The sequence below is a fragment of the Somniosus microcephalus genome, chromosome 34, assembly GCF_052327205.1.
Source record: "Somniosus microcephalus isolate GS21.2 chromosome 34, FLI_Smic_1.0, whole genome shotgun sequence".
Classification (NCBI taxonomy): domain Eukaryota; kingdom Metazoa; phylum Chordata; class Chondrichthyes; order Squaliformes; family Somniosidae; genus Somniosus; species Somniosus microcephalus.
In genome coordinates, this window is record NC_141020.1 from 9,895,367 (window position 1) to 9,912,872 (window position 17,506).

At 52.6% G+C, this 17,506-nt stretch overlaps 1 protein-coding gene across 2 annotated transcripts in view; it reads right to left on the reverse strand.

Moving 5' to 3' along the window:
- prkd2 (protein kinase D2) overlaps window positions 1-17,506 on the reverse strand; it is a 99,353-nt gene that overhangs the window by 22,947 nt on the left and 58,900 nt on the right. For both annotated transcript variants that reach the window (XM_085973368.1, XM_085973369.1), the window contains 5 exons: window positions 16,566-16,773; window positions 10,804-10,881; window positions 7,441-7,606; window positions 2,816-2,939; window positions 2,004-2,081 (listed from right to left, as the gene is read on the reverse strand). In XM_085973368.1, the coding sequence (XP_085829494.1) occupies window positions 2,004-2,081; window positions 2,816-2,939; window positions 7,441-7,606; window positions 10,804-10,881; window positions 16,566-16,773 (654 nt within the window). The remainder of the gene's footprint in view (window positions 1-2,003; window positions 2,082-2,815; window positions 2,940-7,440; window positions 7,607-10,803; window positions 10,882-16,565; window positions 16,774-17,506) is intronic.

Here is a 17,506-nt window from a genome sequence, read left to right on the forward strand (position 1 = left end):
TACTGACTAAAGCTCCCTCTACACTGTCCCATCAAACACTCCCAGGGCAGGTGCAGCACGGGTTAGATACAGAGTAAAGCTCCCTCTACACTGCCCCATCAAACACTCCCAGGGCAGGTACAGCACGGGTTAGATACTGACTAAAGCTCCCTCTACACTGTCCCATCAAACACTCCCAGGGCAGGTGCAGCACGGGTTAGATACAGAGTAAAGCTCCCTCTACACTGCCCCATCAAACACTCCCAGGGCAGGTGCAGCACAGGTTAGATACAGAGTAAAGCTCCCTCTACACTGTCCCATCAAACACTCCCAGGGCAGGTACAGCACAGGTTAGGTACAGAGTAAAGCTCCCTCTACACTGTCCCATCAAACACTCCCAGGGCAGGTACAGCACGGGTTAGGTACAGAGTAAAGCTCCCTCTACACTGCCCCATCAAACACTCCCAGGGCAGGTACAGCACGGGTTAGATACTGACTAAAGCTCCCTCTACACTGTCCCATCAAACACTCCCAGGGCAGGTACAGCACGGGTTAGATACTGACTAAAGCTCCCTCTACACTGTCCCATCAAACACTCCCAGGGCAGGTGCAGCACGGGTTAGATACAGAGTAAAGCTCCCTCTACACTGCCCCAAACACTCCCAGGGCAGGTGCAGCACAGGTTAGATACAGAGTAAAGCTCCCTCTACACTGTCCCATCAAACACTCCCAGGGCAGGTACAGCACAGGTTAGGTACAGAGTAAAGCTCCCTCTACACTGTCCCATCAAACACTCCCAGGGCAGGCACAGCACGGGTTAGGTACAGAGTAAAGCTCCCTCTACACTGCCCCATCAAACACTCCCAGGGCAGGTACAGCACGGGTTAGATACTGACTAAAGCTCCCTCTACACTGTCCCATCAAACACTCCCAGGGCAGGTGCAGCATGGGTTAGATACAGAGTAAAGCTCCCTCTACACTGCCCCATCAAACACTCCCAGGGCAGGTGCAGCACAGGTTAGATACAGAGTAAAGCTCCCTCTACACTGTCCCATCAAACACTCCCAGGGCAGGAACAGCACGGGTTAGATACAGAGTAAAGCTCCCCCTACACTGTCCCATCAAACACTCCCAGGGCAGGTACAGCACGGGTTAGATACTGACTAAAGCTCCCTCTACACTGTCCCATCAAACACTCCCAGGGCAGGTACAGCACGGGTTAGATACAGAGTAAAGCTCCCTCTACACTGTCCCATCAAACACTCCCAGGGCAGGTACAGCACGGGTTAGATACTGACTAAAGCTCCCTCTACACTGTCCCATCAAACACTCCCAGGGCAGGTACAGCACGGGTTAGATACTGACTAAAGCTCCCTCTACACTGTCCCATCAAACACTCCCAGGGCAGGTACAGCACGGGTTAGGTACAGAGTAAAGCTCCCTCTACACTGCCCCAACAAGTGGCCCAGCCCCAACCTCAGAACAGCAAACTCTACTGCACAGTGTGGCATTTTCCATTCTCCTAAACTCCAATGAGTATAGGCCCAACCTGCTCAACCTCTCCTCATAAGACAACCCCTACATCCCAGGAAGGAACCTCGTGAACCTTCTCTGAAGTGCCTCCAATGCAAGTATATCCCTCCTTAAGTAAGGAGACCAAAACTGTGCTCGTGGGTCCGGTATCGAAGGGCATCAAGGACCCGTGGAATCTGTACCCGTGAGGAACCAATGCATTCAGAAGAGAAGGAATGTCAAGAGAAAAGGGGGAGGGAGAGAGAACATTCAGACTGACTGTGTGCAGACTGAGCTGATTATTTTCTTGCACCTCTTCTTTCCAATTACTGCCCAACGTAAAAGTTTATCCACCTTACACAATGCTGCCCATCGCCAAATCTTGCTCGAACATTCCAAGCTCCAATGACGTGAAGACTGTGTGTGTGTCAACAGGACCGGCCACCTGCCTGTAGGCTTGAAACGGACCGAGCGACCCCCCCAGCCCCTTGCGAGAGGACAGTAGACTTTACCTTGTAATACTTGTTTCCTGTGTCACTGTGAAAGAGTGTGATGCACTTGCAGTCCAGCCTCCAGTAGTGCCTCTTCCTCTGAAAAGGAGAAGGACAGGAGATGACTCCTGGTCACTAAGCACAGCCACTTGCACACCAGCAACAAAGAACCAAACAGGAGAATCATCAAATTCAAATTCATGGAATTCTAACTAATGGGATTGAACACAAAGGGATGGTGCCACTGGAATTCAATTCAATGGGAGGAAATCAGAAATAGGTAGATCTAATGGAATTGCATCCAATAGGAGTGAACGAGCAAGGATGGATCCATTGGAATTCTATCCAATGGGAAAGGATGATAAGGGGTGGATCTACTGGAATTGCATTAAATGGGAATGAATGAGAAGGGGGCTCTTTCCAATGGGAAGGGGCAGATTCATTGGACTCAATCCAATTAGAGTCAATGAAAAAGGTTGCATTCATTAGAATTCTATCCAATGGGAGCGAATGGGGAGCAGTGGATCCATTGGAATTCTATCCAATGGGAGTCAATGAGAAGGGGGTGGATCCATTGAAACTGCATCCTATGGGACTGAACGAGAAGGGATGGGTCCTTTAGACGAACAGTAGAGCCAGTGGAATGGAAGCCCGCCATCCTACTGGAAGCCCATTGCTTATAAAAGATGTACATGCTGAAGATTCAATGTCTGTGGCTGTCATTCTCCACATAACAGGGAAAGAAAATGGTCAATGGCAGGAAGGTCCTTTTTGAGGGAGCGAGGTGACATCCCTGTAACGATGAAGAGAAGAGTTGGACTTGGCTTCTTTACCAGAGCATCCCTGTTACTGTAGTGAACCATCCAGCCCTCCTTCAGAGCGGTGCTCGATTTCCGTTTGGTCTGTTTCACGGATTGCACCACGCGCATCAGAGGGATGTTGCTGGCCATGGGGTCGCTAAAAGACAGAGAAGAAATGAAGGTAAGAGATTTCACAGATTCCTTCCCCAAAGAGAGTAGTGGCACTTTATAAAAAAAAAAAAATGCTCTCAGGATGTGGGCAACGCTGGCAAGACCACAAGTGTTGCCCATCTCTAGTTGCCCCGAGAAGATAGTGGTAGACCTTCTTGAGCAGTTAATGATTTACAACTGACTGGCTTGCTCGGCCAGTTCAGAAGGCAATTACCTAGTGTGGGACTGGAGTCACATGTAGGTCAGAGGGGGTTGCAAGAAACCAGTTGGGGGTTTTTGCAACATCCATACAGCTCCTGTGGTCTTTTTTTTCCCCCTAGTGTCAGTCCACAGATTTATTAATAAGATCATAAGAAATAGGAGCAGGAGTAAGCCATTCGAGCCTGCTCCGCCATTCGAGCCTGCTCCGCCATTCGAGCCTGCGCCGCCATTCGAGCCTGCTCCGCCATTCGAGCCTGCTCCGCCATTCGAGCCTGCTCCGCCATTCGAGCCTGCGCCGCCATTCGAGCCTGCGCCGCCATTCGAGCCTGCTCCGCCATTCGAGCCTGCTCCGCCATTCGAGCCTGCGCCGCCATTCGAGCCTGCTCCGCCATTCGAGCCTGCGCCGCCATTCGAGCCTGCTCCGCCATTCGAGCCTGCTCCGCCATTCGAGCCTGCGCCGCCATTCGAGCCTGCGCCGCCATTCGAGCCTGCTCCGCCATTCGAGCCTGCTCCGCCATTCGAGCCTGCTCCGCCATGCGAGCCTGCGCCGCCATTCCAGCCTGCTCCGCCATTCAGTGAGATCATGGCTGATATATCTCAACTCTACTTTCCCGCACTATCCCCATATCCCTCGATTCCCTTAGTATCCGAAAATCTATCGATCTCTGCCTTGAATATACTCAACGACTGAGCCTCCACAGCCCTCTGGGGCAGAGAATTCCAAAGATTCACCGCCCTCTGAGTGAAGAAATTTCTCATCAGTCCTAAATGGCCGACCCCTTATTCTGACACTAATTCTACACTCTCCAGGCAGGGAAACATCCTCCCTGCATCTACCCTTTCAAGCCCCTTAAGAATTTTTATAATTTTCAATGAGATCACCTCTCATTCTTCTAAACTCTAGGGAATATAGGCCTAGTCTACTCAATCTCTCCTCATAGGACAATCCCATCATCCCAAGGATTAAATCCAATTTCCCACAGCGGGATTCAACTCTCTGGGTCACTAGACCAAGGCCAGAACCACTATTCCACTGTACACTCCTACAATCTGCATCCTTCCCTGCCTGCTACAATCACAGAGGCATAAAAATGTGCATCAGTAGAACTGACACTCGAATGTGAGAAACGGCGAGACAAACAAGTTAGAAGAAAATTACATTCTCTTCAGTTTGCTCCCCTCCTCTCCTGAAGGCATCGATTCTTGCCAGTACTGACCCACAGGTGCTGGCAGCTGTGTGGCATATCGACCGTTCACCATGTCTAGGCTTGGGCAGCATGACTTGGCAGGCACAGGGAGCGGCAGGCGCCAAGCCCGGTCTTGCCCTCACCCAACGTCCACCCACTTTGTAGCGGGAGTCACGAGACAGCAATCGGGAAAGAGGACCGTGGCTGATTCCCCCTACCCAAGAGCTATCAAGGGCAACTGCTGACCGACCAGTCTCGTCTTGGGTGAAATCAGCACAGACAGCAGACTAAACCCAGTCTACGAGACTCAGTACCACCCCCCCCCCCCGAGCAAAGTTCCAGCACCTCGAGGTTGTACTTGTCCCCATGTTTTGCGGCCTGGGTGTGGGGTACTGGCACACACACACACTGGTTTGAAAATGGATTGAGGGCATTGGCACACACACACTGGTCTGAGAATGGATTGAGGGCACTGGTGCACACACACACTGGTCTGAGAATGGATTGAGGGCACTGACGCACACACGCTGGTCTGAGAACGGTTGGAGGGCACTGGCACACACGCTGGTCTGAGAATGGTTGGAGGGCACTAGCGCACACACGCTGGTCTGAGAACGGTTGGAGGGCACTGGCACACACGCTGGTATGAGAATGGTTCGAGGGCACTGGCACACTGGTCTGAGAATGGTTGGAGGGCACTGGCACACACAAGCTGGTCTGAGAATGGTTGGAGGGCACTGACACACACACGCTGGTCTGAGAATGGTTGGAGGGCACTGGCACACACACGCTGGTCTGAGAATGGTTGGAGGGCACTGGCACACACACGCTGGTCTGAGAATGGTTGGAGGGCACTGGCACACACACGCTGGTCTGAGAATGGTTGGAGGGCACTGGCACACACGCTGGTCTGAGAATGGTTGGAGGGCACTGGCACACACACGCTGGTCTGAGAATGGTTGGAGGGCACTGGCACACACGCTGGTCTGAGAATAGTTGGAGGGCACTGGCACACATACGCTGGTCTGAGAATGGTTGGAGGGCACTGGCACACACGCTGGTCTGAGAATGGTTGGAGGGCACTGGCACACACATGCTGGTCTGAGAATGGTTGGAGGGCACTGGCACACACACGCTGGTCTGAGAATGGTTGGAGGGCACTGGCACACACACGCTGGTCTGAGAATGGTTGGAGGGCACTGGCACACACGCTGGTCTGAGAATGGTTGGAGGGCACTGGCACACACATGCTGGTCTGAGAATGGTTGGAGGGCACTGGCACACACACGCTGGTCTGAGAATAGTTGGAGGGCACTGGCACACACGCTGGTCTGAGAATGGTTGGAGGGCACTGGCACACACATGCTGGTCTGAGAATGGTTGGAGGGCACTGGCACACACGCTGGTCTGAGAATGGTTGGAGGGCACTGGCACACACATGCTGGTCTGAGAATGGTTGGAGGGCACTGGCACACACGCTGGTCTGAGAATGGTTGGAGGGCACTGGCACACATACGCTGGTCTGAGAATGGTTGGAGGGCACTGATGCACACACGCTGGTCTGAGAATGGTTGGAGGGCACTGATGCACACACGCTGGTCTGAGAATGGTTTGAGGGCACTGGCGCACACACGCTGGTCTGAGAATAGTTGGAGGGCACTGGCACACACGCTGGTCTGAGAATGGTTGGAGGGCACTGATGCACACACACGCTGGTCTGAGAATAGTTGGAGGGCACTGGCACACACACGCTGGTCTGAGAATGGTTGGAGGGCACTGGCACACACACGCTGGTCTGAGAATAGTTGGAGGGCACTGATGCACACACACGCTGGTCTGAGAATAGTTGGAGGGCACTGATGCACACACACGCTGGTCTGAGAATGGTTGGAGGGCACTGGCACACACACGCTGGTCTGAGAATGGTTGGAGGGCACTGATGCACACACACGCTGGTCTGAGAATAGTTGGAGGGCACTGGCACACACACGCTGGTCTGAGAATAGTTGGAGGGCACTGGCACACACACGCTGGTCTGAGAATAGTTGGAGGGCATTGGCACACACACACGCTGGTCTGAGAATGGTTGGAGGGCACTGACACACACACGCTGGTCTGAGAATAGTTGGAGGGCACTGGCACACACACACACTGGTCTGAGAATGGTTGGAGGGCACTGACACACACACGCTGGTCTGAGAATAGTTGGAGGGCACTGGCACACACACGCTGGTCTGAGAATAGTTGGAGGGCACTGGCACACACACACGCTGGTCTGAGAATAGTTCGAGGGCACTGGCACACACACGCTGGTCTGAGAATGGTTGGAGGGCACTGGCACACACACACGCTGGTCTGAGAATAGTTGGAGGGCACTGACACACATACGCTGGTCTGAGAATAGTTGGAGGGCACTGGCACACACACGCTGGTCTGAGAATAGTTGGAGGGCACTGGCACACACACACGCTGGTCTGAGAATAGTTGGAGGGCACTGGCACACACACGCTGGTCTGAGAATAGTTGGAGGGCACTGGCACACACACGCTGGTCTGAGAATAGTTGGAGGGCACTGGCACACACACGCTGGTCTGAGAATAGTTGGAGGGCACTGGCACACACACGCTGGTCTGAGAATAGTTGGAGGGCACGCGCAAGGGTCGGAAGGTGGAAGAATGATTAAACTAAAGAACGGCGAAACCTCAGACAGTTCATTTGAAAAAGAAACATTGAGCGCACATCAAACAACTTCATGGTGGCACGCCACAACACACAGCCGCCCAATAACAAGGCCCATCCCCTCAAGGAATCGAGAGCAGCGGAGTTCTCCCTGGTGTTCTGGCCCATATTTATCCCTGAAGCAACATCACTGAAAACAGATGATCCGGCCATTATCATGTTGCTGTTTGTGGGATCTTGCTGTGCGCAAAATAGCTGCCGCGTTTCCTACATTACAACAGTGACTACACTCCAAAAGTACTTCATTGGCTGTAGAACGCTCTGGGATGTTGGAGTTCATTAAAGGCGCTATAGAAATACAATCCACCCCCTCCCCCACATCTCTCTCTTCCTTTAACCCAATTGGCCAGATCACCTCACCTCATTCTGTTGGGGTCGTCGTCTGTGGGGAAACCGTTCTCCGAGTGGACGCCGGGGTTGGTCGGTGAATCGTCGAAATCGTCCATCGTCAGGGTCTTGTCTCCGTCCCCGTACTCATTCACGTCCTCCATGTTCACGTCCACATCGATACCCGGGCTCATCAAATCTGGAAGGGAAGGAGATTCAAACTTCATGCGTCTCCAAATTAGGGCAAAGAAAAAAAAAAAAAAAAAACAACTTTTAGTGTAAAAATTTGAAAAAAATGGTCCCGTATGAAATCGTGACCATCTCTGATTGAACAGGCTGGGGCTCCTTTCTCTAGGAAAGAGAAGGCTGAGGGGTGACCGGATAGGATAGACGTAGAGAAGATGTTTCCACTTGTGGGGCAGTCCAAACTAGGGTCCATCAATATAAGACAATCACTAATAAATCCAATAAAGGAATTCAGGAGAAACATCTTCACCCAGAGAGTGGCGAGAATGTGGAACTCGCCCCCACAGGGAGTGGTTGAGGCGAAATGCATTCAAGGGGAAGCTAGATAAACACACGAGGGAGAAAGGAATCGAAGGATATGCTCATAGGGTGAGATGAAGAGGGGGTGGGAGGAGGCTGGTGTGGAGCATAAACACCGGCATGGACCAGATGGGCCGAATGGCCTGTTTCTGTGCTGTAAATTTTCTATAATCTCTGGCTTCAGTCTCCACACAGTGAGCTTCAAGAATCTACCATATTATCGGTCTATTAATCCACAAGAGGGAAAAGCTTTTAGCCCAACAAACCCATCTCTCTTCAGAAAATTTAGTCTATTAGATTGGGAAAATTAAAATCAAGAAATGGTTGGTATAGTTTACCAGGTAATATAAAGGGGGCAAAAATGCTGTGATCATAGAAACATAGAAGATAGGAGCAGGAGTAGGCCATTCGGCCCCTCGAGCCTGCTCTGCCATTCGGCCCCTCGAGCCTGCTCGGCCATTCGGCCCCTCGAGCCTGCTCGGCCATTCAATGAGATCATGGCTGATCATCCAAGTTCAGTACCTGGTCCCGGCTTTCTCCCCATACCCCTTGTTCCCTTTAGCCTTAAGAAATATATCTAACTCCTTCTTGAATATATTTAATGAATTGGCCTCAACTGCCTTCTGTGGTAGAGAATTCCACAGGTTCACCACTCTCTGGGTGAAGAAATTCCACCTCATTTCTGTCCTAAATGGCCTACCTCTTATCCTTAGACTGTGACCCCTGGTTCTGGACTCCCCGACCATCGGGAACATCCTTTCTGCATCTAGTCTGTCCGGTCCTGTCAGAATTTTATAAGTTTCAATGAGATCCCCTCTCATTCTTCGAAACTCCAGCGAGTACAAGCCCAATCGACCCACACGTCATTCCTGCCATCCCAGGTATCAGCCTGGTGAATCTTCGCTGAACTCCTTCCATGGCAAGAACATCCTTCCTCAGATAAAGCGACCAAAACTGCACACAATACTCAAGGTGTGGTCTCACCAAGGTCCTGTACAACTGCAGCAAGACATCCTTGTTCCTGTACTCAAACCCTCTCGCTACGAAGGCCAACATGCCATTTGCCTTCTTAACCGCCTGCTGCACCTGCATGCTTACCTTCAGCGACTGGTGCACAAGGACACCCAGGTCTCGTTGCACTTCCCCTTCTCCCAATCTATTGCCATTCAGAAAATAATCTGCCTTCCTGTTTTTGCCACCAAAGTGGATAACCTCGCATTTATCTACATTATATTGCATCTGCCCAATCACCCAACCTGTCCAAATCATCCTGGAGTTTCTCGGCATCCTCCTCACAGCACACACGCCCACCCAGCTTTGTGTCGTCTGCAAACTTGGAGATATTACATTGTAGTTCCCTTGTCTAGATCATTAATATATATTGTGAATAGCTGGGGTCCTAGCACCGATCCCTGCGGTACCCCACTGGTCACTGCCTGCCACTCGGAAAAAGACCCGTTTATTCCAACTCTTATCATTCAAAATAAAAGACTTGCATTTCTATAGCGCCTTTCACGACCAACGGACGTCTCGGTGTGCTTTACAGCTAATGAAGTACTTTTTGAAGTGGAGTCACTGTCGTAATGTGGGAAGCGCAGCAGCCAATTTGCGCACAGCAAGCTCCCACAAACAGCAATGTGATAATGACCAGATCATCTGTTTTAGTGATGTTGATTGAGGGGTAAATATTGGCCCCAGGACACCGGGGAGAACTCCCCTGCTCTTCTTCGAAATAGTGGCCGTGGGATCGTATCCGTCCACCTGAGAGGGCAGATGGGGGCCTCGGTTTAACGTCTCATCTGAAAGACGGCACCTCTGACAGTGCGGCACTCCCTCGGCACTGCACTGGGAGTGTCAGCCTGGATTTATGCGCTCAAGTCTCTGGAGTGGGGTTGAACCCACGACCTTCTGACTCCGAGGCAAGAGAGTGTTCTGCCCACTGAGCCACAGCTGACACAAAGTACAATTAGATGCCATGACGGGAGCATTAATGTAGGAGATGGCTGAGCCTCCATGGGTCCAATGGCCTATTCTCATCATCTTCCCATCCATAGCATCAGCTTGACTCAGTTCAGTCAGCAGGTGGTGGGTTCAAGCCCCACTCCAGAGACTGGAGCACACAAATCTCGGCCGGCACTCCCAGTGCCAGTACTGAGGGAGTGCTGCACTGTCGGAGGTGCCGTCTTTCGGATGAGATGTTAAACCGAGGCCCCGTCAGGCTGACACAAGAAGAGGAGCAAGTTCCCCCAGTCAACATCGGCAAGAAGAAAATTAACTGGTCATTTACCTCATTGCTGTTTGTGGGAGCTTGATGTGCACAAATTGGCTGCTGCATTTGCCCACATGACAACAGTGGGTACACTTCAAAAAGTACTTCATTGGGTTTGAAGTGCTTTGGGACGTCCGGAGGTCGTGAAAGACGCTGAATATATTCATTCTTTTTCTGACCCCACTCTTCTATACAATCCTTTCATTCTTCCTCCAAGAGAGAACAAAGAGGGGGCTTCACTGGCAGAGGAGCCCCCTGCTATGAGAGTTAACTGATGCTGGAAGGACAAGGGCAGCAGGCGCATGGGAACACCACCACCTCCAAGTTCCCCTCCAAGTCACACACCATCCTGACTTGGAAATATATCGGCCGTTCCTTCATCGTCGCTGGGTCAAAATCCTGGAACTCCCTCCCTAACAGCGCTGTGGGAGCACCTTCACCACACGGACTGCAGCGGTTCAAGGTGGCGGCTCACCACCACCTTCGAGGGCAATTAGGGATGGGTAATAAATGCTGGCCTTGCCAGCGACGCCCACATCCCATAAACGAATAAAAAAGATGCACGAGGGGTCACTCCTCACCTCCATTGGTGACCGACTCCCCCAAGCAGTCGTTGGGCACTTTCTCAACGCATCGTCTGTGGCAGTTGAACTTGCAGTCTGGGAAAACACACAAAACGTTATAATCACAGTTCACTGAGCAAGAGGCAGATAAGGGAAGAAGATATTTAATTTCATTACAGAAACACAAGCTCTTCATCAAAGCCCGACAACTGTTGAATGGTCTGTGTATTAATCATATTGTAGGAATGTCTAGTTCCTATCCAAAGACTAAGGTCCACTCAGGCGCTCAAACAAAACAAAGTTTAATGGAAACTAACAGGTTTAAACAAGTAACTGCAGGAGAACATCGAGTGTAGGTCTATTCAGTTCGGAGGCTCCACGAGGACTGTTGTCTGGTCCCGTGGTTGACGTCATGACGTCATCACGTTCTTCCCGCCAGTGGGGGATCACGTGATGTACGGCGTGACGTCATCGTGTTTACCCGCGCTGTTAAAGTAATCACACTCTGTACAAGTAAACAGTATAAATAAAGATACAGACTCAGGCTGTAGCTAACATGTTGTTAAAGGGAATTATATACAAACGATCTGAGTCCTTTAGTGGCTCCGCCACAATTTAAGATTCTGAAGGAGGATTGACAGGGTAGATGCCGAGAGGTTGTTGCCCCCTGGCTTGAGTGTCTAGAACTAGGGGGCAGAGTCACAGGATAAGGGGACGGCCATTTAAGACTGAGATGAGGAGGAATTTCTTCACCCAGAGGGCGGTGAATCTTTGGAATTCTCTACCCCAGAGGGCTGTGGAGGCTCAGTCATTGAGTATATTCAAGGCCGAGATCGATAGATTCTTGGACTCTAGGGGAATCGAGGGATATGGGGATCGGGCGGGAAGGTGGAGTTGAGGTCGAGGATCAGCCATGATCTTATTGAATGGCGGAGCAGGCTCGAGGGGCCGTATGGCCGACTCCTGCTCCTAATGTCAAAGCACTGGTGTTTTGTCCTGATCATAGAGATTTCCCCCCCACCCCCATCTTTCCTCACACTCTCACACTCTCGTGAGAAGTGGTCAATGATATACCTATCAATTCGTCCAATAAAAAGCGACGAGTTAGGAACGTAACTAAAGGTTTTTATTGACTAAATAACAGAGCCCACCCTCGTGGGTGATCGGGTCCAACAAGGAGGAATACCAGCCAGTCGACTACCTTTATACCTGGGCAGGTAGGTGGAGCCATGGGCGGAGTCGGAGGTGGTCAGCCCAGGTATAACAGCGCGACAAGAGGCGACCTCGTATAGTGATACAACAGTGAGAACAGTGATAACAATACAACAGTGATAACTATAGTGTAACGATAGTGAACGATAAAAGTGGTTTACCACATTCACCCCTTGTTTAGATTTGAGTCCGGCGGGGTGAAGTGTACTACCAGTTCTGGTATGTCAGTCTGTCCGGAGGCCTCGTAAGCCTCTCCGATCGTCGCAGCGGCAGTGCTGCATTATCCGGTGTTAATGCTGGTGTCTGCGTGGTCGGCGAAGGCTCGTGGGGTTCCGGCATGCCGTCTACCTGGGCTGGAATTGGGGGGGTGGTGGGGGGGGGGGGGGTAAAGGTGGTGTCTCCGGAGTGCCCGAGGGTGCGAGGTCTCGTAAGGAGACAGTGTCCTCCCGCCCGTCTGGGTAAGCCACGTAGGCGTACTGGGGGTTGGCGTGCAGGAGGTTCACCCTCTCGACCAGGGGGTCCGTTTTATGGGCCCTCACGTGCTTTCGCAGCAAGACCGGCCCCGGAGAGGTCAGCCAGGTTGGTAGAGTGGTTCCCGTAGTCGACTTCCTGGGGAAAACAAACATTCGTTCATGGGGGGTGGCGTTAACGGCAGTGCAAAGTAGTGACCGGATGGAGTGCAGCGCTGTCGGGAGGACTTCCTGCCAGCGGGAGGTTGGGAGGCCCTTAGACTTTAAGGCTAAGAGGACGGCCTTCCATACCGTCGCGTTCTCTCTTTCCACCTGGCCGTTCCCTCGGGGGTTGTAGCTGGTGGTCCTACTTGCTGCAATACCTCTCGCTAGTAGGAACTGACGGAGTTCCTCGCTCATGAAGGAGGAGCCCCGGTCACTATGTATATAGTTCGGGAACCCGAACAAGGCGAAGAGGTCGTTCAGGCACTTGATGACCGTGGTACTGGTCATGTCTGGGCAGGGGAAGGCAAAAGGGAAACGGGAGTACTCATCAACGATGTTGAGGAAGTACACATTGCGGTCAGATGACGGTAGAGGCCCCTTAAAGTCGATGCTCAGGCGCTCGAAGGGGCGGGTGGCCTTGATCAGGCTTGCTCTGTCCGGCCTATAGAAGTGCGGTTTGCACTCGGCGCAGGTCTGGCAGTTCCTGGTCATGGTCCTGACCTCCTCGATGGAGTAGGTCAGGTTGCGGGCCTTAATGAAATGGTAAAGTCTGGTGACCCCGGGGTGGCAGAGGTCGTTGTGGAGGGTCTGAAGTCTATCAATATGCGCGCTGGCGCATGTAATTCATGAAAGAGCATCAGGGGGTTCGTTCAGCTTACCTGGCCGGTACAAGATATCATAATCGTAGGTGGATAGCTCGATTCTCCACCTCAAGATCTTGTCATTCTTGATTTTGCCCCTCAGCTTGTTATTAAACATGAAAGCAACCGAACGTTGGTCGGTGAGGAGGGTAAATCGTTTGCCTGCCAGGTAATGCCTCCAGTGCCGTACCGCCTCCACAATTGCCTGGGCTTCCTTCTCGACCGACGAGTGTCGGATCTCGGGGCCCTGTAGGGTCCTTGAGAAGAAGGCCACCGGCCTCCCCTCCTGGTTAAGGGTAGCGGCTAGGGCGAAGTCGGATGCATCGCTCTCCACTTGGAAGGGGATGGACTCATCCACTGCGTGCATTGTGGCCTTGGCTATGTCTCCCTTGATGAGGGAGAAGGCCGCGCACGCTTCCTCCGTGAGGGGGAAGGATGTGGACTTCATGAGGGGTCTGGCTTTGTCCGCATAATTGGGCACCCATTGGGCATAGTAGGCGAAGAGCCCCAGGGTTCTCTTAAGTGCCTTAGGGCAGTGGGGGAGGGGTAGCTCCATGAGGGGGCGCATTCTTTCAGGGTCGGGGCCGATGAGTCCGTTCTCTACTACACAGCCAAGGATGGCAAGGCGCGAGGTGTTAAACACACATTTCTCCTTATTGTAGGCGAGGTTCAGCCGTTGGGCCGTACGGAGGAATTTCTCCAGATTCACGTCATGGTCCTGCCGGTCGCGGCCGCAGATGGTGACGTTATCTAGATAGGGGAATGTGGCCTGCAGTCCATTCTGGTCAACCATCCGGTCCATCTCCCTTTGGAAGACCGAGACCCCGTTGGTGACACCGAAGGGGACCCTAAAGAAGTGGTATAGGCGCCCATTCGCCTCGAAGGCGGTGTACTGGCGGTCCTCGGGGTGGATAGGGAGTTGGTGGTAGGCCGACTTAAGGTCGATGGTCGAGAATACGCGGTATTGTGCAATCTGATTGACCATGTCAGATATGCGGGGAAGGGGGTATGCGTCCAGCTGGGTGTATCTGTTTATGGTCTGGCTGTAGTCGATGACCAGGCGATTTTTATCGCCGGTCTTAACGACCACGACCTGGGCACGCCAGGGGCTGTTGCTCCCCTCGATAATGCCCTCTTTCAGGAGGCGCCGCACCTCAGAGCTAATGAAGGCTCTGTCCCCAGCGCTGTACCGCCTGCTCTTGGTAGCGACGGGTTTGCAGTCGGGGGTGAGGTTAGCGAACAGGGAAGGTGGCGGCACCTTGAGGGTGGATAGGCTGCAGGTGTTACGCGGTGGGCGGTTTAACATTCGCTGGTTGTCGACTGTGAGTGGGGGGAGGGGTCCACCGTATGCTAGGGTTACACTTTGGAGGTGGGATTGGAAGTCCAGCCCTAGTAGGACGGCAGCGCAGAGCTGGGGGAGGACGAGGAGTTTAAAATTTTTATACTCCGTACCCTTAACCGACAAGGTCACAACACAGTAGCCGCTAATGTCCGTGGCGTGGGACCTCGATGCCATCGAGATTCGGTTGCGCGTTGGCAGGACAGGGAGGGAGTAGTGGCTCACCGTGTCTGGGTGGATGAAGCTCTCCGTGCTTCCGCTGTCGAACAGGCAGGTCGTGGCGTGGCCGTTTACTTTGATGTCCATCATCGACTTGGACAGGTGGTGTGGGCGGGCTTGATCCAGAGTGACGGAGGCTAGTGTGTAGGTAAGCGAGTCGTTGTCGTCTGCGGGCGAGGCGGTCGTCGGGTCCGGGGGCCCGGTGGCAGTCGGGCGTGGTGGGTAAAATGGCGTCTCCCACGAGGTAGGACAAAATGGCGGAGAAGATGGCTGCCCCCATAACTCACATGAGGCACTATTGGGGTCGGTTGCCTTGATCAAAGATGGCTGCCCCCATGACTCACGTGTGGGGATGCTGGCCTCAGTTGCCTTGAAAGAAGATGGCCGCCCCCACAGTTCGCATGAGGCACTGCTGGCCTCTGAAGATCCGCTCCTGCAGGCCTTAGAGAAGTGGCCTTTCTTCCTGCAGGTTGAGCAGGTAGAGTTCCTGGCTGGGCAGCGCAACCCTCGGGTGCTTCTCCTGGCCGCAAAAGAAGCAGCCGGCGGCCCGATCGCGGGTGCCCGATGTCGGAGCCGGTACCGGGGGTGGCGGTCCCGGTCGGGTCCGGGACGCCGACGCTGAGGTAGGTCCCGGGGGCAGCGCTGCGAAGGGTATTGCGGTAGGGGTCGGGCCCGAGTCCCAGGGTCGCGAGCAGTACCTGGAAAACGCCTCCTGGTCCTGATGGGCCACCTCTAGGGAGAGAGCGAGGGCTTCAGCTTTGTCCAGGTCGAGGTCTTTAGCTTCAAGCAGTCTTTGCCGTGAGTAGTCGGACCGTAGGCCTTTCACAAAGGCATCGCGGATATTATCTTCCGTATTTTCAACAGCCGTCACCGCTTTAAAGTCACAGTTCCTGCCGAGTGCTCTTAGCGCCCGTAAAAATTCAGCTACAGACTCTCCTGGTTGTTGCGGGCGGGATCTTAGGAGGTGCCTGGTGTACATGTAATTTACCGGGCTCCGGTACTGCTGTTTCAGTAGGTTGATAGCGGCCTCGTATGTAGTCGTGTCCTGGATGAGTGCGTATACTCTCGGGCTCGCTTGGGCGTTCAGAACTCTTAGTTTGGATCTCTGAGGGACGCCGGATTCTTCCAGGTAGGATTCGAAGCAGTCCAGCCAGTGTTTGAAGTTGAGGGCTGAGTTTGCTGCCTGTGGGTTTAGATCCAGGTACGGTGGTTTGAGGGCTTGCAGCCAAGCCGGCTGGTGTGGCTGGTGTAGCCCGGTGTCTGAAAGCTGCTGTGGCTGTGCTTCTGGGAGGGCTTCTGGCTGGCCAGTAGTAGACATCTTTAAAATTTAGTCAATAAAATTGATATACCTATCAATTCGTCCAATAAAAAGCGACGAGTTAGGAACGTAACTAAAGGTTTTTATTGACTAAATAACAGAGCCCACCCTCGTGGGTGATCGGGTCCAACAAGGAGGAATACCAGCCAGTCGACTACCTTTATACCTGGGCAGGTAGGTGGAGCCATGGGCGGAGTCGGAGGTGGTCAGCCCAGGTATAACAGCGCGACAAGAGGCGACCTCGTATAGTGATACAACAGTGATAACTATAGTGTAACGATAGTGAACGATAAAAGTGGTTTTCCACAGTCAAACCCAACCTCAAACTGATTTTCGGACCGATTAATGAGACTCGCAGCCGCCAATCACACACTGACCTTTGCACTGAAGGCCCTGTCGGAACAGCCCCTTCAGCAGCTTCTTGCAGTACTGGCAGACGGTGGGCCGGGTGTACGAGTGCACAGCGAACGTGTGGGGGACCTTGACCTTCGACATCAGGATTTTGTCCAGCTCAATCGGCCGCCCGAAGTAGGTGCCCGGATTCAGACGTTTCTCCTTCAGAGACAAAGTCTCTGCCAAGTTCTTCTGTACTTGGAGACAACCAGGAAGGCGGAGAGGGGAAGGGGAGAAAAGTTGGGAAGAGGAAAAAAGGTTTAATTTCCATCGAATCGTTCTGACCCAGTTAAAGACATTAAAGATCCAATCGTGGTCTTCAAAAGGATGGCTGCAGTGGGGAAAGAGTTAAAATGACATCGCTGGCAGTTTCACTGAATAGTGCAAGAAAGTCAGGTGCTAACCGAGGCCTAGAATATAAGAGCAGGGAGGTTATGATGGAGCTGTACAAAACGCTAGTTAGGCCACAGCTGGAATACTGTGTGCAGTTCTGGTCGCCACACTATAGGAGGGATGTGATTGCATTGGAGAGGGTGCAGAGGAGATTCACCAGGATGTTACCTGGGCTGGAGCGCTTCAGCTATGAAGAGAGACTGGACAGGCTGGGGTTGTTTTCCTTAGAGCAGAGAAGGCTGAGGGGGGACCTGATTGAGGTGTACAAAATTATGAGGGGCATAGATAGGGTAGATAGAAAGGAACTTTTCCCCTTTAGTAGAGGGGTCAATAACCAGGGGGCATAGTTTCAAGGTAAGGGGCAGGAGGTTTAGAGGGGATTTGAGGAAAAACTTTTTCACCCAGAGGGTGGTTGGAATCTGGAACTCACTGCCTGAAAGGGTGGTAGAGGCAGGAACCCTCAACATTCAAGAAGCATTTAGATGAGCACTTGAAACGCCATAGCATACAAGGCTACGGACCAAGTGCTGGA